The sequence below is a fragment of the Mytilus trossulus genome, chromosome 12 (genome assembly GCF_036588685.1).
Source record: "Mytilus trossulus isolate FHL-02 chromosome 12, PNRI_Mtr1.1.1.hap1, whole genome shotgun sequence".
NCBI lineage: Eukaryota > Metazoa > Mollusca > Bivalvia > Mytilida > Mytilidae > Mytilus > Mytilus trossulus.
In genome coordinates this window covers 37,813,662-37,838,816 of record NC_086384.1, presented here as the reverse complement: position 1 = coordinate 37,838,816, position 25,155 = coordinate 37,813,662, and the positions used below count along the sequence as shown (strand labels likewise).

Here is a 25,155-nt window from a genome sequence, read left to right as displayed (position 1 = left end):
ACTGTTTATTTTCATTGGCAAATTTGTTTATTTATGATTTTTTATTGGCAAGTTTCAAGTTTCTTTATTCATTTTTTTTCATTGGCAAGATTGTTTATTTAGGATTTTCATTGGCAAGTTTGTTTAGTCATGATTTTTTATTTGCAAGTTTGTTTATTCCAGATTCTTAATTGGAAAGGTTGTTTATTCGGGATTTTTTATTGGCAGGTTTATTTATTCAAAAATTTTTTTTGGCCAGTTCATTAATTCATATTCTTTTATTGACATTAAGTTTGTTTTTTCAGGGTTTATTGGCAAAATTTAGTTTCTTTATGCAATATATTTTTGGCAAGTTTGTTTATTTAGGATTTCTTATTTGAAAGTTTGTTTATTCAGAATTTTTTATTGGTAAGTTTGTTTATTCAGGGTATTTTTATAGCAAGTTTGTTTATTTAGGATTTTATTGGCAATTTTGTTTAATCAGGATTTTTTTATTGGCAAGTTTACATATTCAGGATTTACTATTGGCAGGTTTGTTTATTCAGGGTTTTTTTTGGCCAGTTTGTAATTATTTCTTATTCTTTTATTGACATTTGGTTTGTTTTTTCAGGTTGTTTTTTTCGCAAAGTTTAGTTTGTTTATGCACTAATTTTTTGGCACATTTCTTTATTCAGTTTTTTTTATTGACAAGAATGTTTATTTTAGATTTTTCATTGGCAAATTTTTTATTTATGATTTTTTATTGGCAAGTTTCAAGTTAAACTTTCTTTATTCAGGTTGGTTATTGGCAAGATTGTATATTTAGGATTTTTCATTGGCAAGTTTGTTTATTCATTATTTTTTATTTGCAAGTTTGTTTATTCCAGATTCTTTATTGGAAAGGTTGTTTATTCAGGGTTTTTTTATTGGCAAAATTTAGTTTGTTTATGCAATAAATTTTTGGCAAGTTTGTTTATTCAGGGTTTTTTTGTTGAAAGTTTGTTTATTCAGAATTTTTTATTGGCAAGTTTGTTTTTTCATAAAAAATTATTGGAAAGTTTGTTTATTCAGAATTTTTTATTGGCAAGTTTGTTTATTCAGGATATTTTTTTGGCAAGTTTGTTTATTTAGGATTTTTTTGGCTATTTTGTTTAACCAGGATTTTTTTATTGGCAAGTTTACATATTTAGGATTTATTAGGGAAGCTTGTATATTAAGGAAGATATATTCTTATTTAGTTATTATCTTTGAGCATGCTATATGTAGTCAGAGAAAAATAAAAAATAAAAGATTGCATGAACTCCTATACTGGACAAATATGGTAGTCCTTAATTGCACAATTTTAGTTTTTATTTAAAATTACATAAAGATATTTTTCATGTAACTATGCTTTCTGCTCTTTGGTCAGGTTGTTGTCTCTTTGACACACTCCCAATTTCCATTTTCAATTTTATTAAAAACTCTGTAAAAAATATATGAAAATAATGATGCATAACGTTTCACTATTTTGCTGAGTTGACATTTTCTACATGTACCTAACACTGCATGATATGCAAATTCTTTTAAAATAACATATGTAGCAAAAACAGCTTTTAAAAATCTTCCTTTCTCCTAGAAAATAAAAACACCAGGAAATGTAATGCAAAGACGGTAAACTTCGTTTCAAAAAAATAGACTACATAAATCTATTTATAATTCATGATGATAAAGAGAAAAAATGTGAATTAATGGCTAATAAATAAATGAAATTTGACTAGCTCTTCTTTTGTTCAGCTGATACATTGAAAAATCTACATAATATCAAACATTTTTGTTGATTTTCAAAATAACTAATGATGATGGAATTTATAACACAAATGCAATTTATAGCATGTGCAGGTCAGAGTTCATTATCAAAGTTTTTACAAAAAAAATTAAGATGTATGTTGTTCCAGATTTAAATTTATAACCAAGTTTAATTTAGTTTTTTTATATGCTCTTAAATCTTGTTAAAAAATGTAAACATCTGCTGTCAAGGATACAATAGGCTCCTCCTCCTTCTACTGCCCCATTGGTCGAAATTGCGCAGATTGACAGCACTGTCATCATTAAAATAAAGTAAGCCAATATAAGCTGTAGCATGATTTCAAGTATTCCTGCTTGACCAACCACAAAACCTGAAAAAAAAATCACAAAATTTCAAGTTTGAATTAATTTATAATGATATATATTGAAACATAGAAAAAGCAACCTACTAACAATCAAAGGTTCTGTAAAGAAGAGTACGTACCTTATTTCAAAACATCTATAAAAATCAAATAATGTAAATTCAGAAATTATTGCTTGCATTTATTATTTATTATTTTTTTAATAAATTGGACATAATGGAATTTCAATTTTTGGGATTTTGAATAAAAATCCATACAGAGTTATATTAATATTTCAGTAATCAAAATGCATGTTCTAATTTTTGCAATACTCAAGAAGTTGCTTTAATAAAAACCTTGCAATAATTTCTGAATTTAACAGAAACTGATACTTTGTTCAATTTCTCAACTTTTCAAACAAAATTGACACCAGTTCCAGCTTAGAAATGGATGCATATGATGTGACATGTTTAATTGCTCATTTCTAAAATTCTGCTTTTTTTGCGGTCCCTAGCAACATTTCTGTAAGTTTATTTTTTTCCATGTAGACTTTTTAAGTATCTCAAAGTGTACCCCATAGAAAAGTCAATGGAATTCCAGTGGAATACCAGTTGATTCCACTGGTTTCCAGTGACCCATTGGAATTACACTGGTAAATCATATAAAACTAAAAATTCCAGTGGAATTTGATTGGTGATTCCACTCGAATGACATTTGAAAAATTTTCCACTGTAATTCCACTTGATTAATAATATTGTAAAATTTTACCACTGTAATTCCACTGGAATACATTGTTCCTTGATTTAAATACATACATGCATTTATTACTATTTTCATGAAATTAAAATACCTTGGAAAACCAAGTGCATCTTAAAAAAAAAATACTTCAGTAGTTTGATAATTCAATGATGAAAAACTTAAAAACCAAAACTTGAGTGCACTTTAAAAGATAATTGTTTTCCAAAATTAATTAAAGCAGGGTTGTGTAATTTATCATTAAGATACTGATTGGCATTATTTTTGGTAGAAAAAGTACTTATATTAAATTCTAATGACTATTCTCAGTACAGTTAATGTGTACCTAGTCCAAATAATTAAGATGTCTTGAACGGCTATTTAATTGTTGCTTTGACAACTTCTGCAGCAACGTGCAAAGCAAAAAAAATAAAATTGCCATTCTGTTCAAAAATGTTTTCAACTTAGTTCATGTTTGGCTTTATAATTATTTTGATATGAGGGTCACTGATGAGTCTTATGTAGACGAAACGCGCGTCTGGCGTTCTAAATTATAATCCTGGTACCTTTGATAACTATTTAGTGCATCACCCTTGTTTCGTAGTTTCTCTGAATACAGCCTCTCCCTGTCCATACCAGCCAAATCAAGAAAACCCAGCAGATTTGCATTAAATTAAATGGTTATTCCTTGAAATTGGATATCGGCCGGTATTTTTGTATTTACATAATTATATCATTGTTATTTTAAGTTCCATCTTGAAAAATGGGCCTTGTCATCTGAAATGATCTGTAATCATTGATCCGTACATATCATTTGTATAACTGTAACCTACAAATCGTACAGTCAATCAGGTCAGCTAATAGTCTGAGGCTGTGATTTCTGTTCACCTGTCAATTTCGTTTCAATACCCTCATATATTGCGTTATGACAGGGTGTAACATTTAAAACTTAAAGCACACTATTTATAGATAAGTATGGTAAAGAGCGATCAGATCGTGGGTGTAGAACATTCTAACTAATTATTATTGAAATATCATTAAAATGCATATATATATATACAAAGTTTCTATAAATTTTACTTTTTTCCCTATAGCCTTTTTCATGTATCTTACAGTGTATATATGCGATATTTCTATAAAAAAAAAATCCTAGATTTTTTTATATATATTATATTACAATTTTGTGAATCTTTAATTATACCTAACTTTTAAGTAAATTTTAATTTTTTCACTGACATGACTGAAGACTTATATTGATATATTATGTGACCATTTTGTGTATTTATATTATGTATATGCAATGTTTCAGTAAATTTAATTTTCTCTGGAAGTTTTTATTGACATGTAACATTGTATGTTACCATTTCATTCATCTTTAATATATATATTTATAAGTAGCGTTTATATAAATTCTATTCTATTCTATTTACATGCACTGAAGACCAAAATGTTACATATTACATACCCGTATCCAGGGGGGGTTCGGACGAACCCCCCTTTGAAAATAAATAAGCACTGTTAAAGTCAATGTTCTGTTCGAATTGTGACTATTAAAGTCGAGTTTGTGAGTCCAACGAACCCCCCTTTGAAAATTCCTTGCTACGGGCCTGTATTATGTGATGGTTTTATGTATGATCTATAAGTATATGCGACGTTTCTGTAAAATCTTTTGACCTGGAACTTTTGTTTATTTATTATATATGTGACCATTATGTGAATCTTTAAGTTTAAATTTCTGTTGTTTAAATTTATTCACTTGAGAATTTTCGTGGCACATTTGTAAATTAGGTGACCATTTTGTATGCCTTTCTAATGTATTATTGCAATGTTCGGTGAAATTTACATTTTTCACAATACATAATCATTTATTTATGCAACTGTCTTTAAGTATATTAAGGTATGTTAAAAGACATGCTGAATGACAAATGATAACAAGAATGTGTCCATAGTACATGGATGCCCCACTCAAATGTCAAATTGCTAACAGGTAGTATATGTAAGAAAAGCTATATAATTTTTGTCGCTTTTTCTGCAAAAGTATGCAAATTGGTAACTTGTTCCAATTTAAGATACCTTAACATTGTTTGTACAAATCTTTTAAAATAAAATAAAAGATGATACATTTATCAAGGCTATGTAAAACATATTCAGTCTTTTTTTTGTTAAATTTGAATGATCAGATGACTCTGATAAACATATATGTATTTTATTCAAAAATCATTAAATATGAAAAATTAATTGTTCCTTTTTTCCGATTTTTTGTCTTTCAAATACATGAAATATATATATAAAGTCCAAGCAAGTGATCATGTGACATTTTATCGATCGAAAGTTAAAACTCCTCGACTTGCATTATAAAGATTCATGTGGAGGTCATTTAATTTTATTTCTTTATTAACATCATTCCAATATATTATAGAAGATGATACATTTGAGGCATGTAATTTAAATGTCTGTTGGAATTAAAGGCAAAACAGTTACACAACAAATTGTCAAATCGCCATGAATAAAAAAATCAAAACAGTGATAGAGGTCAAAATATGGTCTTCGAAGAAAGACAAGCACATGAGAACAAAACACAAATTAAATCTTGTCACTTCTACCTGTTCACTGTGGACAGTCCATTCTGATCTAATTAAATCCAATCTCAGATAATGTAAAAAATGCAAAAAAAATTACTTAACATTTATTTGCAGTTTTGTATAGTCCAAATAATTTTGATGTCTTGCAAGGCTATTTTTTTTTTTTTTTAAATAGCCTTGAAAGAGGTCATCATTATTTTGACTTAGTTTATATAAATATATTATTAAATTCTTAAATTATTTGATACAAGAAAAGAAATGGGAACATTCTAGAAGTTTTGGCTGTCTTTGTGCCCATTTGCACCTGATGGACATATAAAATTATACATAATTCTTCACAGTTGTAGTGGAACTACATGTACTGTATCTCCTGTTCATTGGATTTTTAAATGCAATGCATCATGGGAAAAGGGGTAATGTAGAGTGCATGGACATACCGATTAGTCACTTACAATTTATCATGATATTTCATATTTAAAACAATGTTTCAAAAATTATTGTGGGGTAGCTCTGACTGGTCTGTCTTTAATGAACTTGGTTCCACCAATAGAAGCAGAATTTTCACAACGTTAATTTGTTTGGTTCAATTTTGTTATTATGCATTTTAATTTCCTGATGACATATACCAGTATTATTATTTGTCCTGAAATTTCCAACATATGTCAAACAAATTAAAATGTAAAAAAAACCAACTGTTTATACATGTTTAGTCATCATAAACAATCAAATTATTATATGAAAACAAAATTATGATGAAATAACAAAAAAAATCTGGATCAATCACCACCTACATGTACGTGATCTAGTTAAAATACAATATGTAGAGTATTTTTTGAAAGGGTTTTAAGGATGTACTTAGGTCAGGTTAAGGAATTTTTGTCAGATATGTTTTGGACACCCATTTTCTTTCAAATATAAGACTTTAATAGCTTACCAAAATTTAAACAGATTCTAAATTTCTTTTCTTTTGATTAAATAATTAAATTGATACCCAAAGAATACCAATGCAAATATAAGGTAAAAGTCCTAGACAGCCTTTCTCCGTCATTTAAAAAATTAAATTAAATATCTTGAAAAGGAGCTTAATTCATATCAATATTTTTAGCTTATTATATTCCTTAACAAAGGCTCTTTGGTCATTGTTGGTCGGGTCATTGAGTCTTTGACACAATCTCCATTTATATTCTCAATTTTATCTTCTGTCTTATAGTATCAATTTAAAAATCTAGATTTATTTAATTTCAGACTTAATAGTATCAATTTAGTTTTCCTGTTGGAATGATCTTTACACTAGCAATTTTTGGGGCCCTTTATAGCTTGCTGTTCAATGTAAGCCTAGGCTCTGTGTGGAAGACCGTACCTTGACCTAGCTATAATGGTTTACTTTTAAAAATTGTGACTTGGATGGAGAGTTGTCTCATTGGCACTCAAACCACATCTTTCTATATCTAATTTATGATCATGCTAATACATGTTATGATACTATTTTAAAATTTTAGATTTATTTAATTTCACCTAAGTTCATACAGTAAAAGTGTAGGTCACATATATCAATGTCCTGCCAATGCACTGTATGATAAAACTGGGTATTAAAAGGTATAATAAATTATTCTGCACTACAAATATTCTTTTAAAAATCAAAGAAACCCATTCAACCTTTGCCTAATGACTCGTATATCAAATGATACATTCTAATTTTACAATTTACATGTTAAGAGTGTTAATTAGTACCACTTAGAAAAGGTTTCTCTCTAGCACCACTTCAAACTTTAACTACATTCCATTTTCAGAATGATTCATTCAATATTATTTCAAGTTTGTTTCTGTGTTTGATCTTAAGGGTAAAGGGTAAAAAACAATCCATACATGTACCAGTAAAAAAATGGAACTGTCACCCTTTCACAAACCACAAGTACCACTCTTATTTTATTGTTATTTTAAACTCAGCTAGCTTATGCATTCCATTTTCAGTATGATTCACAGAATATTATTTCAAGCTAAAACTTGTGTTTGATCTTAAGGGTAAAGGGTAAAGAATGATCCATACATGTACCGGTAAAAAATGGCTCTGTCACCATTTCAAAAACCACAAACATGATGAGTTAATGTAATTCCTTAAATTTTTGTCTTTAGACCGAAACAAACAATACATGTGTTTATTGTCACATGATGAAAAAAATTAGGGTCAGAAGGTACAGTATTTCTTTTATGTTTACCATACTTGTTTTACCATGAGTTTATCAAGGAGACATTACAGGGGTAGAAATAAGTTAAAATTGACTTAGGTCTCCTTTTGCTTATAAAATTAAAGATCGAGCAAGCTCACATCAGGGGTTAAAATAAGTGTTGGTCCTGGACTGGTTGTTTCTATTGGAGGGGCTTTTCCTTTACATACAAAAAAAGTTCAGGATATCCAAATGTTAAAAAATCCAACTGATGATTTGTACAGATCTTTGGGTTTAAAATGAGGACCTTTTCATTTGACAATTCAACTAGTCCTGAACCTTTAATTATTAAAAGCTATATTGTACCCATGCAAATACCATTCAACCTCTTCCCTCCCCCCCAAAAATAAGATTGTCTGACACAATTCTATTTTTAAAAGGTATGACATTGACCTTAGATCAAGTGACTTGTATATCAAAAGAAATGTTCCTCCTAATATATGTGCTAACCACATATTCAAGTAAGATTACAATCCCATGTATAATATACTAAAACCACTTTTCTGCACTAAACATGCTAAATATGAAAATTTGACCTTGACTGCAGACATAACTTCATTGTTGAAGGTTGAACGGTGACCTATAGTTGTTAATTACTGTGTCCTTTTGGACTCTTGTGGAGAGTCGTCTCATTGGCAATCATAGTGATGATACCACATCTTCTTTTTTATATTCAAAAGCTATTATAGTATATCAAGATATGATAGCAATTCGACATGCAGTGGTTTTTTTTTAAATAAAAAAATAAACACTTCTCTGCACAAACTTGGTCAATTTTTTTGTATCCATAATATATTATCTTGTTTCATTGGCAATCATACCACATCTCCTTTTTTTTTTATATTGTTTTCCTTATAATAAAAAGAGATCATCCTCTCATTATGTGTGGCTAATTATCATGATTATACATTGTTATATATTATCCAAATAAAATTGTCAATATTTTTATTTGATTTGCCATCTAGAAACAATTAGTATTTTAGACTCTAATAATTAGGGACTATTTTGAGTTATTAATGGCCTTAACCATTGACAAAGTGTAACAAAAATTGTCCCATATCTATAGCATGTTCAAAAAGTAAAAGTAATTTGGATCCATATGACTTAGTTCCACTTAAAATTGTACCAGTTTTATTGATTGTTTTTTTTTTTAATGAAAACAATTCAAAAATTTCATTTGGTTGAATAGCTAATAATGATCTAAAAGGATCTTACAAAATAGCCAAATTTATCTACAGTCAACGTTGCCCGAGAATGTTGAAACCTGAATAGTTTCTTACTATTTAAAAAATTATTAACAAAATACTGACTACTGAGCAATGTCCTATGGTGAATATTTTGTAAATACAAATATATACATGTACAGAAAGAACAATTGATGCAGTATAAAATCCAACAGATATGTATGTAAATCTGCCAGGTTCATTGACATACAATTGTACAATGTAGATCTTGATAAAAAATGTGTTTTTTTTTACCGTCATCTGAACACAATGATCATTTATATACATTGTATCAATGTATGATTAAACGTAGTTACTGTTTTACATGTTATGGCAGAATCATATCATTATTTTTTTTTCATAAACATATTTTGATAAATGTATATGCCTTCCACAAGCATGAGAAGTAAAACGGAATCAGACAAAGAATAATGAATCTAATTTGTCTATGACTCTTGTCAATGGAAGATTCAGAGGGTTGGAATTGGGATAACCCCGTTTTAATGATCAATACTTTTGAATTGGGATATATTGTGGGAGCTGCCCCTCCCCCTTTATCTTAAGTTTGAACCCACCTTTTCAAAATTGCTGGATCATTTACTGCATCATCATATTAATTGACACAAAATTACCTGCTCTCAGAAACAGAAGAGTACTAAACATTGACAATGCCACTGGACAAAATACACCAGCAAAAGTGCCCAAAGTTCTATTACTGGACCTAGGTCTGGCAGGATTTCCATCATTGGCATCTGGTATAAGGTAGGCATTGGACTGTGACATCTGCCAAACCAAGCGTGTCCGTGGGGACGACTGTCCCGATACTAAAGGTGAATGTTCATCATCGCCCTCATTGAAGGATCCAGTCGTTGATGAATTCATTCTTTGCATTGGTGTTGAAGGGAGCTGAAAAATATGTTATACAATTACATTCAATTTGACATATTTAAAATTTCTAATATTTGGCAGACAATGTAGAAGGTAAAAAAAGAGCATTTCAATCATCCCTGTTATTTAGATATATAATATATGGTAATAATATATCTAACATGTCTAAAGAAGAGAAAAAGTGTGTTTTATTTTTATCTTTTTAAGTTTTTATAAGGACTCTCCTTTTATTAATGTCGATGTGACTACAGTGTATATATAATGTTTTATCATTTTTAATTCCAAGTACAAATATACATAGTCATTAAATTTTGGAACAAACTAGTCAAATTGTAAAAACAGTTTTTGACATACATCAAACATGACATAAATAGCTTCTTTTTTTTTCTTTTTTACTCTTTTCAAGGCTTTGTATTTCTTATTTATTATAGAGAATAATTTAACATCATTTGTTAAAAAAAAACAAGCATATATGTTATACATGTATTATAACTTGTGTAAAAAGTTGTCACTAGTGATCCTTTTGTATAAATATGTGTTGTAGTTTCTACCCTTGAATGAAACTTATTGTTAAAATATATAGACTTCATGACTATGCAGTATGGGCTTTGCTCATTGTTGAAGATCATTCTGTGTCCTACAGTTGTGAATTTCAGTGTCTATGGTTTCTGTGAAGAGTTGTCTCAATATTGAGAATCATACCACATCTTCTTTTTTATATTGAATTAGATAGAAGCAAATAAATCATGACAACTCTTAAATTGATTACACCAATTTTGTTAATATATATATACTTTTAGTGCTTAATTTAAAAAGGTTTTATTTGTGTGTATTTAACTATTAAATGTCCTCGCAATTTAAAAAGTTATCACATGTCCTTCATTTGACAGGTCAATAAACCATCACATGTATGTTAATACCCCACTCATACATGTATACAATGTAATTTAGGTTAATAACCCTATATTGTCATATGTCAGGTCAATAAACCATTTAATTTTATGTACAGTAAATTCAGTTCATAATAATTATAAAAGAGGGGCGAAAGATACCAGAGGGACCATCACACTCATAGATTGAAAATAAACTGACAATGCCATGGCTAAAAAAGTAAAAGACAAACAGACAAATAATAGTACAGAAAATATGACATATAGAAAACTAAAGAAAAGCAACATGAATCTCAAAAACAACCAAGGGTGACTCTTGTGTGCTCTAGAAGGGTACATGTTTTGTGATTATAAATATAAGCAGATCCTGCTCCACATGTGGCACCTCAGTGTTGTGTAAGCACCTTTTAATTCAATTCAAATCTTTATTGCCATAAAACTACATATATTTACAGTATGTGACACAACATAACAAAATGAAAATAAAAAATAACAACAAGATCATTAATATTCACAATAAAAGTAAATATTTTAAGAGTCCCCTGTCCTTTAATAATCATGCAGTATACTGTAAACCAACTTATTTTCGCAGATAATTTATTTCACGTATAGCCCTTTCTAGCCCACTTCACGGCGATTTATTTTCGCAATTTTCTTAATAACTTTATGTGGAAGATAAAGAAATCAATTGTTGCGACGATTTACATTCACGTTATTTATCTATTCGCAAAAGTCCCGAAAATAAATCGCTCGCAAAAATAAGTTGGATTACAGTAGTTACATGTACATGTATATGATTATGCAGTGAGATGTAAGTGTATACCAGTATATTACATTGTATTATATACATTTGTAGCATAAATATCATGTTTAAGTTAATTATTATATAACTTTATCATGTTTATGAGAAGTAACAAATATATCTACACTACTGTGTTGACTGTAAACATGTACATGTGTATATGCATCACAATAATATAATTTATATAGTTCAGAAGTAAGTAAAAACCACAAAAATCAGCATTTTTTCATTTGAGTTTTAGCTTTTAAGCTTTGTTAAGCTTCTTAAAGTTGTGACATTACAATTGACATGATTGCAAATTGATAGCAAACAAGCTGATGAAATGAACTTTCTTTTTAGAAAAAGTTAGAAAGCTGATTAAAATTAAGAAACTTGCTGTATATATTAACACACAAGAGTTACCATGGTTACTTACTGCTGTCATTATTCTTTAGTAAGGCTTCCTAAAAAATTCCTCTGATAATAAATAAAATTTACTTAATTTTTCCAAATACTGTTTGGCGGACATAGTTACTGACTTACCGGTACATGCACCCTGAATCACATACAATTTACTCCACACATGAACATGCACCTCCCCAATTTATATATAAATTATTCATCTTTTAAAAAAGACATTAATCTATGATGGCGTCCTAAGACTGGTTGGACTTTGGGCCAAAAAAGACTTTATATATATTGTAATTTGACTTCAGCTTAATATTGATACACAGTCTGAGTTCCTTCAGACACTTGAATATTATGAATTGTAAAAAAACAATCGGATCAAATTTATTTTCAAATTCAACAAGCTTATAACACACAGGTACGCAAATGTATATATGCATGTCCATTTGTAGATGATGATGTTTTTTCCATTTACAATCCAAACTGTTCTGATTGTAGGTAATAAAGTTACGATATAATATATGGAAATAGACATGTGTTCCCTATATAATACCCTAATAGTTTCTGATATCAATAAAAATAGCATTCAAACTAGTTTTACAGTAATGCCAGCCATGCCAGTGTATAAATATAAAAAAGATATGGTATGATTGCCAATGAGACAGCTATCCACAAAAGACCAAAATGACACAAACATTAACAGCTAAAGGTCACCGTACGGCCTTCAACAATGAGCAAAGCCCATACCGTATAGTCAGCTATAAAAGGCCTGATAAGACAATGTAACACAATTCAAACGAGAAAACTAACAGCCTCATTTATGTAAAAAAAAATGAAGGAAAAACAAATATGTAACACATGAACAACAAACACTATATTACAGGCTCCTGACTTGGGACAGGCACATACATAAATAATGTGGCGGGGTTAAACATGTTAGCGGGATCCCAACCCTCCCCCTAAACTGGGACAGTGGTACCCTTATAACAGTACAACATAAAAACGAACTACAATGTATACAAACTTGTATTCTGTCACTTCAAATTTGTTCTTTAGCATGTTTAGAATCACATTCAATTTATCACAGAATGCAAACAGGGTAATGAAAAAATCAATCCTGAAATCCCTAGCTTAAAAACACCTGACCCTGTAGTCCTGATAAAGCCCCCCCCCCCCCCCCCCTCATAACTACATTCACTTCTACATGTTCTACGACATATGCCAGTTCTGAACTTTTGATTAAAATATATATAATTAATTCAAGCCAGCAAAATAGCACTGTATTGCCAATGATAATTACTTTTTTAATCATATTAATACAATCATGACAATGTTCATCTAACTCCTTTATTTGGCCATGTTGGCAGTAGCTATTTTGCCAGCTCCTTATATATTCATTGTTATTCAAGCTGGCAAAATAACATATTTCTAAACATGCTTAAAAAATGGCTACAACTGTACTTTACATGTACCAGCACCAGCAACTTGGTGCTATTTTGCCAGCTTGAATTTATTAAGATATATATACATTGTATTTATCAAAACCAGCAAATTTGTTATTTTGCCATGGCCTGTAAAATAGCCACTGTCTTGTACTGTTGTATTCAAATGTTACATGATCTAACACCAAGACGGCTACATGTATTTCTTGGCGAACATATAGTCAATTGCATAGGACTCAGGCACTTGTTTTACTCTAAAGTAAGCCCCCTCCTCATGTCTTTCTTCATAAATTCATGTAAATATTGTTGTGAAAATCTATGGATGGTACATAGATATAGGAAGATGTGGTGTGAGTGCCAATGAGACAACTCTCCATCCAAACAACAATTCAAAAATTAAACCATTATAGGTTAAAGTACGGCCTTCAACACGGAGCCTTGGCTCACACCGAACAACAAGCTATAAAGGGCCCCAAAATAACTAGTGTAAAACCATTCAAACGGGAAAACCAACGGTCTAATCTATATAAACAAAATTTTTACCAGTGGGATTTGAATCCTCAATCTGTGGACTTAAATGCAGCGCTATTACAATGTACATTTGTACATGTACCAATTGAGCCAAAGAAGATCTTCCCTAATTCAACTAGTTACAATGTAACCGTTATATCTCCAGGTCTACAACAATATATTTTCTTTGAAAGAAAGAGGTTTAACACATTGATTTTCCAAGTGCCTGTGGGACAAAATTCAAGAATAGCAACAGAACTGTAAATATCAGGGGGTCATGTGCAGATATTTTTTGACAATTTGCAGTCCATAGAGTGGGTCTCATTGGGGTCTAAGCGTGATGTGGGATTGCCAATTTTTTGTAAGCGTGACATATGAAAGTTGAATTATTGTGAAGGAAAACAGGAAATGGAGTCCAGCGGGACACAGGAAATTACCAAAAAATGAGAATTGCTCAAGTACATACATTTGTAGTGTAAGTGGGATACGGGAATCTGTCAAAACAGTAAGCAGGATCCCGAATCAGAACCCCCCAATGAGACCCCCCATAGACTAAATCATAGACATAGGGACCTACATATGTACATGTACATTGTAAGAGCTAGGATAAAAAGAGCTCATACCTGCCAACTTTTCAAAAAATGTCTGTGGGGGGTTACGTGCAAGATGGCTCTCATAGTCCTACAAAACCTTCAAGGGGGTGCCTGTGCTATAGCCATTGTAAAAATCATTGTTTTGAATAAAATTGTGGACAAAATTGCTCTCCATGAGGGAAATCTACCACAAATAGTGACAGTTGGCAAATAGTGTGTTTACAACTGTACAATAAAACAAATTCATATGGTAAATTTCCACAAATTCGCACAAATGAAGTGCTTACCTCGCTTTCATGAGTTGTCTGTATGTGACTATAAACTTGTCTTGATTATATCAATATGTCGAATTAATGACAAAGACAATGGCATGAGATATAAAGAGTATTTACCGGTTACCACCAGATTGGTGATAGTCCCGTGATATTTTTTTTCAAACCGGAAGTAAATAAAAATCTTTAAAAGTTAAAGTGTTAAAAAAGGAAACCAAACACGGTCAACTAATTTCGGTATTTTGCAGTCGCTGATAAAAGTTTTATTTGTTTGACGTTAGAAGTTCTGGATGGTCTAGTATTAAATTATATGTGATGTTCAATGAAGATGGCTGACGTTCACTCTTTTGTACAGTACTCAGTAGTAGAAAAAAGTGATCACTCGGATTCTGTGCATATATACCCTCGTGTATACCAGAGTATATTATATATGCTTATATGTCTATAGATGTTTATACTTTAAAAAAAAAAAAAAACAGATAGTCGAAACACATTTTTTTTATATTTCATTACAGGTTATGGATTTGTAAACCGAACGATGCACTCATTAAAAAGTAAAATCACAAAAATACTAAACTCCAAGGAAAATTCAATGAGCATAGGAAATTGAAAAAAAATATTAAAAGTTACTTATTCAAATAACCCTCTACATAGGCAAATCAAAACAAACAGTGCTTTAAGAACAACATATTAAAAGATGCAATCTTAATTATGTCACACAAGAATATGTTGAAACATGTTTTGATCGGTGGTACATTATTTTGTCTATCCTGTTTCCATTTTCAAAAGAAATTTTGGGTTATTTTAAATAAAAGGTTTAGATAAACTGTTAAGCTTGTTTTACGTAGACAATTAGATGGTTTTCAAGAGAATTAACTTCTATATATATTCATTCTGTAATATAATAGATTATTTGCCAATTTTCCAGGTTGTACTGAAAAATGCCTCTAAAAATTGGTTTTCAAAAGTTGTTCGTGTTGTTTATTCTTTAGTTTCCTATAGATTAAGGTGTGTTTATTATTAATGTTCTGAATCACAAATCCGACAAGCTTTCATTTAAACCATTACAACTGAAATTTCCATTAGAAATAAAAAAAAAAAGTTAGCATAGGTGAACTGAAAATTCGACATTTTTGGAAAACGACCCATATATGAACTGCCCACAGGACAGTCGTATTAACTAATGTAAGATTGTGATAATGACTGAGCCTATTGCGAGGTCATTATCGCTGTCACAGTCTATACCACTGTCCTACGGGCAGTCCAAATATCACGATAATGACCAGTTCTTTAATAACTGTTATGTTTATTTCACTGAGGAACCATGTTTTTCAAAATTCTTATTAATTCAAAATGTCAAAAGCAAACTCGAGTAGTTGTACAATTTCTATGGCAAAGTCGTAGTAATACTGCCATTCATTTTAGTGCAATTTTTCAGTGTATATATGTCGTGTACAAGTTGCGATTTTGTACAGGTTATAACATGTACAAAAATATTGTACATGTTATAACTTGTATGATGCGAAAATACAAGTTATAACATGTACAAAAGTACCTCATACATGTTATAACCTGTACAAAATATTGCATAAAAATGGTTTTAACTTGTACAAAATCGAAAATTAAGGATATGTTTCAATTATGTCATAACTTTTTTATTATTCCTTCATGTTAGTGTTTAATGAGAATATGGTTCCTCTTTTAGCTAGTTCCCTTTATCATATGTTTTATCGACGAAAACATGTCATCTAGAAATTATATATGTTTTGTTATTTTTTATTTATTTTTTTAATTTACGAAATACATTTTAAATGTATCAAAGCCGTCCTTTTATGTATGTCTTAGATGTTTGTTTTAATGATAGTGTCTCATAAGTCGTTTTCGGCTGGCATTCTTTTACATAAATGTTGGGTTCTTATGACTTTATGTGTATATATATATATATTGATATTGTAATGGATGGTGACACTTTAATAAAATAAATCTTATCTTATCTTATCTGTATTGTCCTTTTTTGATACAGTTAATGTCCAGGGGTCGGTATTACAAAGCATTCCTAAGACCTGTTCTAAGATATATATCTTGGGACATGTCATATGATACTCTTATGACTATCTATGGACATATCTTTATTTGATGAATTATAATTGTGAGTGTCCACTTTGATATTTTTTGGAAGAATTTAGAAACTGGTATCTAGTGTAGTTGTCATTTGAGGAATGCATGTCAAGCTTTTAGTAAATAGTTTCACACTTATTTAAACCATGATGTACTGCACAAAACATACAATTACATGAACACACATTTTGCCAACATTATTCATGAAACATACTTTTCTGAAACTTTGTGATCATTGTCCTTTACAGAAAAAGACACTTTCTGGCCTATTTATTGTTGTTTTTTATGCATTGGTGAATTTAAATGTATATTTTACTTCTTTAAGATTGATTTTAAATTTGTACAAGTTAAAACCATTTTTAAGCAATATTTTGTACAGGTTATAACATGTATGGGGTACTTTTGTACATGTTATAACTTGTATTTTTGCATCATACAAGTTATAACATGTACAATATTTTTGTACATGTTATAACCTGTACAAAATCGCAACTTGTACACGACATATATACTAAATCAAGATCTCTATAATTTTATAATCAGTTATCAAAACATATGATAAACTATTCAACAACTTAAATATACTATTGAAAGCAGGAAAATGTTTTATTAAAGGGACATCTCTCTAAACAGAGTAACCACGCCCCACCGGTCATTAACAAATTAACCACGCTCCAACGGTCATTAACAGACGGAAACCTAGCCCCACCGGTAATTATCAAGTAAAAATCTATTAACGACCGGTTTTCTGGTCTTTTGCTTTGTTAATGACCGATGGAATTAATTACAGATGAATAATGAATATTTCATGTGGACCCATTTTATCCAATAAGAGGAGATTATTCTCAACCGATATGCAATAAAACATATTACAATTTTAGACATATTAAGCAGTCATAACATGTATATTTATACCAACCAGCCTTTAGAGGCGTTTGATGCACTGTCATTTATGCAAGAAAAAAAAATGTATATGAATAATATTAAATTTCAAATCCATTAATCCTTATTATATCAGAGGCTATCTATTATATAACAGATATATTCCCATATAGACTATTTATATAACAGATACATTCCATAACGGTCAAGGAACGCTAATGACAGACAATGTTATGTGTTTCATTAAATTTTTAAAAATAGTTAATCAATCTGTACTCACGATTTATGTTTTCATTGTTGAATCAATGACCGAGTTCACTTGAAACTCTACAATCGACGTCAGAGTTGAACGCACTCGAGTTGATATACGGAACAACTCTAAGTAACTCTAGGATAAGGCCCTGACCAATGCAAGCCTAAAAAATAAAATACTTTCATTGGTTTGACGTCATTCAAGAGTTTTTCGAGTTTAATCCTGGCTCGGTGGGGATTGGAATCAGAGTACGAGTGGTTATCTCGAGTGGTTCAGGTATAATCGTATTGTTGAAAACCGAGTAACTCAATTCAAGTGAACTCGGCCAATTGCGTACTTCAATACAATTATATTCACTAATCATTCAATGTTGTGTTTTCCTTTAGTGACCCTTGTGTTAATTTAATATGAAATTACCTGATTTACATATTATAAGTTGAAATTTCACATACATGCTCTATTATAATTTGTGCATATAAAGAAACAGGTTCAGCGAAAAATTTCTGTAATATACTCAACATTTCAGAATTATTTTTAAATTGATAATGTAATTCACAACATATTTTCCCTAATAACATTTGTTTGTAATCTTAGCTTTAGTTGATTGATCAAACTTTTCAATCATTCATTGAGACTGTCACCAGTTACCAGCGACACGAAGTAAAATCATGGCAACAATTAGGCTGTAAAACGATTTAATAAAACTGAGACAGAAATACACCATGTATATATACTGTCTACTATGATTATTTATTTCAATTATATGTCTCTGGCTGTAAATAGTTATCAAAAGTACCAGGATTATAATTTTATACGCCAGACGCGCGTTTCGTCTACATAAGACTCATCAGTGACGCTCAGATCAAAATAGTTAAAAAGCCAAACAAATACAAAGTTGAAGAGCATTGAGGACCCAAAATTCCAAAAAGTTGTGCCAAATACGGCTAAGGTAATCTACTCCTGGGGTAAGAAAATCCTTAGTTTTTCGAAAAATTCAAAGTTTTGTATACAGAAAATTTATAAAAATGACCATATAATTGATATTCATGTCAACACCGAAGTGCTGACTACTGGGCTGGTGATACCCTCGGGGACGAAACGTCCACCAGCAGTGGCATCGACCCAGTGGTGTAAATAGTTATCAAAAGTACCAGGATTATAATTTTATACGCCAGACGCGCGTTTCGTCTACATAAGACTCATCAGTGACGCTCAGATCAAAATAGTTAAAAAGCCAAACAAATACAAAGTTGAAGAGCATTGAGGACCCAAAATTCCAAAAAGTTGTGCCAAATACGGCTAAGGTAATCTACTCCTGGGGTAAGAAAATCCTTAGTTTTTCGAAAAATTCAAAGTTTTGTATACAGAAAATTTATAAAAATGACCATATAATTGATATTCATGTCAACACCGAAGTGCTGACTACTGGGCTGGTGATACCCTCAGGGACGAAACGTCCACCAGCAGTGGCATCGACCCAGTGGTGTAAATAGTTATCAAAAGTACCAGGATTATAATTTTATACGCCAGACGCGCGTTTCGTCTACATAAGACTCATCAGTGACGCTCAGATCAAAATAGTTAAAAAGCCAAACAAATACAAAGTTGAAGAGCATTGAGGACCCAAAATTCCAAAAAGTTGTGCCAAATACGGCTAAGGTAATCTACTCCTGGGGTAAGAAAATCCTTAGTTTTTCGAAAAATTCAAAGTTTTGTATACAGAAAATTTATAAAAATGACCATATAATTGATATTCATGTCAACACCGAAGTGCTGACTACTGGGCTGGCGATACCCTCGGGGACGAAACGTCCACCAGCAGTGGCATCGACCTAGTGGTGTAAATAGTTATCAAAAGTACCAGGATTATAATTTTATACGCCAGACGCGCGTTTCGTCTACATAAGACTCATCAGTGACGCTCAGATCAAAATAGTTAAAAAGCCAAACAAATACAAAGTTGAAGAGCATTGAGGACCCAAAATTCCAAAGAGTTGTGCCAAATACGGCTAAGGTAATCTACTCCTGGGGTAAGAAAATCCTTAGTTTTTCGAAAAATTCAAAGTTTTGTATACAGAAAATTTATAAAAAATGACCATATAATTGATATTCATGTCAACACCGAAGTGCTGACTACTGGGCTGGTGATACCCTCGGGGACGAAACGTCCACCAGCAGTGGCATCGACCCAGTGGTGTAAATAGTTATCAAAAGTACCAGGATTATAATTTTATACGCCAGACGCGCGTTTCGTCTACATAAGACTCATCAGTGACGCTCAGATCAAAATAGTTAAAAAACCAAACAAATACAAAGTTGAAGAGCATTGAGGACCCAAAATTCCAAAGAGTTGTGCCAAATACGGCTAAGGTAATCTACTCCTGGGGTAAGAAAATCCTTAGTTTTTCGAAAAATTCAAAGTTTTGTATACAGAAAATTTATAAAAATGACCATATAATTGATATTCATGTCAACACCGAAGTGCTGACTACTGGGCTGGTGATACCCTCGGGGACGAAACGTCCACCAGCAGTGGCATCGACCCAGTGGTGTAAATAGTTATCAAAAGTACCAGGATTATAATTTTATACGCCAGACGCGCGTTTCGTCTACATAAGACTCATCAGTGACGCTCAGATCAAAATAGTTAAAAAGCCAAACAAATACAAAGTTGAAGAGCATTGAGGACCCAAAATTCCAAAGAGTTGTGCCAAATACGGCTAAGGTTATCTACTCCTGGGGTAAGAAAATCCTTAGTTTTTTCGAAAAATTCAAAATTTGTATACAGAAAATTTATAAAAATGTCCATATAATTGATATTCATGTCAACACCGAAGTGCTGACTACTGGGCTGGTGATTCCCTCGGGGACAAAACGTCCACCAGCAGTGGCATCGACCCAGTGGTGTAAATAGTTATCAAAAGTACCAGGATTATAATTTTATACGCCAGACGCGCGTTTCGTCTACATAAGACTCATCAGTGACGCTCAGATCAAAATAGTTAAAAAGCCAAACAAATACGAAGTTGAAGAGCATTGAGGACCCAAAATTCCAAAAAGTTGTGCCAAATACGGCTAAGGTAATCTACTCCTGGGGTAAGAAAATCCTTAGTTTTTCGAAAAATTCAAAGTTTTGTATACAGAAAATTTATAAAAATGACCATATAATTGATATTCATGTCAACACCGAAGTGCTGACTACTGGGCTGGTGATACCCTCGGGGACGAAACGTCCACCAGCAGTGGCATCGACCCAGTGGTGTAAATAGTTATCAAAAGTACCAGGATTATAATTTTATACGCCAGACGCGCGTTTCGTCTACATAAGACTCATCAGTGACGCTCAGATCAAAATAGTTAAAAAGCCAAACAAATACAAAGTTGAAGAGCATTGAGGACCCAAAATTCCAAAAAGTTGTGCCAAATACGGCTAAGGTAATCTACTCCTGGGGTAAGAAAATCCTTAGTTATTCGAAAAATTAAAAGTTTTGTATACAGAAAATTTATAAAAATGACCATATAATTGATATTCATGTCAACACCGAAGTGCTGACTACTGGGCTTGTGATACCCTCGGGGACGAAACGTCCACCAGCAGTGACATCGACCCAGTGGTGTAAATAGTTATCAAAAGTACCAGGATTATAATTTTATACGCCAGACGCGCGTTTCGTCTACATAAGACTCATCAGTGACGCTCAGATCAAAATAGTTAAAAAGCCAAACAAATACAAAGTTGAAGAGCATTGAGGACCCAAAATTCCAAAAAGTTGTGCCAAATACGGCTAAGGTAATCTACTCCTGGGGTAAGAAAATCCTTAGTTTTTCGAAAAATTCAAAGTTTTGTATACAGAAAATTTATGAAAATGACCATATAATTGATATTCATGTCAACACCGAAGTGCTGACTACTAGGCTGGTGATACCCTGTAAAACTATAGTTTGTTCAATGTGGCAGCGAAACAATACAATCTATAGTAAAGTAAAGTACAAAAAAAATAATGATAAAACATCACACATTTTCAAAGACAGGAATAACTGCTATCTGCTTTTCATATGATATGTATATGATGTAGTGCACCTTCAACTCCCATTTTCATTTCAGTGATGTTGGAACCATAACCGCTTTTCTTATGGTTCAATGTTTTAAGATTAAACCAGTTTAATACTCATTTAAGAATGAGTGCTTATTTTTGCAATTTTATTGGGGCATAAAAGTGTTATGTTGTTCATTTGTAATATGTTTGTCAATATGCCGAATCAAAATAAAGTTTTACTAACTTACTTGACCGAAGCACATAATGTATGAAGCGCAGAAGCAACAATTCTAGAAATGTGCGCATGAACAACACGTTTACGACCCTATTAAATTGCTAAAAGAACCATTAAATTCTTTTAATTACATTTTTATGCTACGGTCATGTAAAATATCGATTTAGAAATATCATTTATTTCTTTATTGTGATGGCACGTGTTATTAGGAATGTTACACTTCATTGGAATATGAAGGTTAATTTCAGTATTAAGTCACGCCCAATTAAAATAACAGATTCTTCTCAAACAAACATGTAACGTTATACATTTATTTACCGTGCCTGAGGGATATATGAAGATTTGTTCACCCTCGAAAAGTCATATTTCCCTCGGGCGATACCCTCGTGAAATATAACTTTTCGAGGGTGAACAAATCTTCATATCTCACGAAGCCAAGGGAAATGAATGTTTTATTCCACTGCCTATGCCTTTTTTTACTTGTTTTCTTATTCGTTTTGTTTTATAACTATATACACCACATAGACAATGATATTGTACCGATTGAAAGTTAATTATTTAATTATTCTTTTCTTATTGTTTTTAGAATTGAAATAATTTTTTAAACAAACTCTATCAGAATATTTTATTTAAACAGTAACCGCAGGTAACGTCGCATAAGGCAATCCCAAAGTTTAGAGGGGAATATGATACTCAGAAGGGAATATGAAGTTTTGTTCGACGTCACGTGTGAAAGTTTTAACCAATCAAATGTTGATTTTGCTATCAAAATCAACTTGCAGTGGAATAACAGTATTTTGTTATATACATGTCGGACTTAATTAATTTAAATATTTCTACATGTCAGTACACTCAGAATATAACATTGGACCAGAGAAATATATGATGTACAATTAAATCTCCACAGTCGCTCATTTTAATGCTTGGTGACTGCGTGGGCAATTGCAGAGATTACGTTTCAATATAAGATTGGAAAAATGGATGCACGGAATATTATGCATTCAAAGAATACTCAATGTCACTGAAAGCAAGTTTAATAGAGGGACGAAAGATACTAAAGGAACATTTAAAATCATTGATCGAAATAAACTGACAATGCCATGGCTAAAAAAGAAAAAGATAGACCAGTAATAGTACACAAGACACAAGATAGAAAACTAAAGACCAAGCAACACCAACCACACCAAAATAGTGGATGATCTCAACTGCTTCGGAAGGGTAAGCAGATCCTGCTCCACATGTGTAACCCGTCATATTGCTCATGCTATAACAAACCTGCGGTAAATAGTATATAATTCCTAAAGTCACTTTCGTGAAAAGGGAACGGGATTGTAGTTACGATATATTAAGGAACATATTCAATGTCATCTGTAAAATGGATATTCCATAACGGTCAACCAACTTGCAATAGATACGTAAAATTTACGAAAATATGATTTCAGCTTCACCCTTCGAAAACTCTTGGTTTAATAGCTTCCTTGTGAGCAGCAACCCTCTATCAAAGAAATAGTGATATGAAACACAAGCCCAAGAATATCACCAGATTATAGATATATACTCCGTATGTAGGCGATGCTTGAATGTTGCTACATAGAAATGGAAAGTTCATAATTGGTAAGGTTGAAATTATCTCTTTTGCCTGAAAGTTTTGTTTTCAACCGACCTTCATTGTCAAGTTCTAGATGAAAGTCAAGATATGAGGCAGACTAACAGTATCTGGTGTATCTACTTTATATCTAGACTAGTTCGATGGGATACATGCGTTCAACATAGTCACCAAATTTTGGATTCATTTAGTTAGTGAACATCATCTTCATAGCGGAGAGTAAAGTTAAAGGATACTGCTTATATCTTTTCTTAATGATCTTTTCTTAATGTACACGAGGCACTTAACCTGTTGATAAATAATTGCATCCTACAATCTTATTGTGGTTATATTTCAGTCATCTAGGATATGGCAACATTCATGAGGAAAATGAAAACCCGTGATTTATTTAGGAGGAAATAGAAACATGCATGTAACAGTTAATTATAAAAAATCCTTTTCATCCATGTACTTATATATGAGGAAAATTAAAACCATGATTTATTTTCAGGATAGATAAACAGGATACATTATATGTCCAAGAAAAAAGAACGTGATTGGGTTAAAACACAAATACAGGGAAACACACTAAAGATCTTAATGTTGAAAAGATGTACATGGACACTTATTATTTCTCAAAATAAGAATTCTAGATCGAATTTTAGGTCACGCAAAACAGCCAGTCTCACGTAGCGTGCATTACTAAACACACAGAGATCAAGGCTAGACGGTTAATATAAAAAAAGGAGATGTGGTATGAGTGTAAACGAGACAACTCTCCACACAAGTCTGATATGTATAATAAGTAAACAATTAAAGATAAAAAAACGACCTTCAACACGGCGTCTTATTCACAGCGTACAGCAGCTATAAAGGGCCATAAAATGACTAGTGTTAAACCATTCAAACAGGAAAATCAACTGTCTAATATACATAAAAAAAACAAAAAACAAAACATCTTGTGAACCACATCAACAAACGATACCCTGAACAGCAGGCTTTTTGTACAGTTGTAGATGGTATTCAGAAATCAGAAAAGCGGAGACATTAAAAAGCTTTAACAAGGTCTATCGTATTTGACATTGAATATATTTTTAAATCAGGATCAGAAAATGTTCAACTTACCGAGGTAGAAAATTGATGCATTGACGTGTTATCCAAATAAAATTACCAACCAAAGTTTTTGAATTATTTGAAGTATGGGCTGAAATATTATCTAATATATTCACTACAAAGTTCTAGTTTCATTTATTGTAAGAATAAAAGGAAGATTTTTATTATTTTTTTATTATCTTCCTTATTTATTAAGTTTAAATAGTCGACGTCACATTGGGTGTAAAGACTGTATTGTGTATAAACCGGGAAAATTATCTATATTCAAAAACAGAAAATGTTGGTATTGATATACTGTT

At 31.4% G+C, this 25,155-nt stretch overlaps 1 protein-coding gene across 3 annotated transcripts in view; it reads right to left on the bottom strand.

Moving 5' to 3' along the window:
* LOC134692018 (solute carrier family 12 member 9-like) overlaps nucleotides 1–24,904 on the bottom strand; it is a 50,922-nt gene extending 26,018 nt beyond the window's left edge. The window contains exons 1-3 of one of the 3 annotated variants that reach the window (XM_063552359.1): nucleotides 24,869–24,904; nucleotides 9,482–9,755; nucleotides 1,980–2,114 (exon numbers count right to left, since the gene is read on the bottom strand). In XM_063552359.1, the coding sequence (XP_063408429.1) occupies nucleotides 1,980–2,114; nucleotides 9,482–9,755; nucleotides 24,869–24,889 (430 nt within the window). In that variant the 5' untranslated portion in view covers nucleotides 24,890–24,904. Of the gene's footprint in view, nucleotides 1–1,979; nucleotides 2,115–9,481; nucleotides 9,756–14,648; nucleotides 14,811–24,868 lie in introns of those variants that run through there. The other 2 variants (XM_063552360.1, XM_063552361.1) reach the window with 2 other exon arrangements.
* Nucleotides 24,905–25,155: the final 251 nt, after the last annotated feature.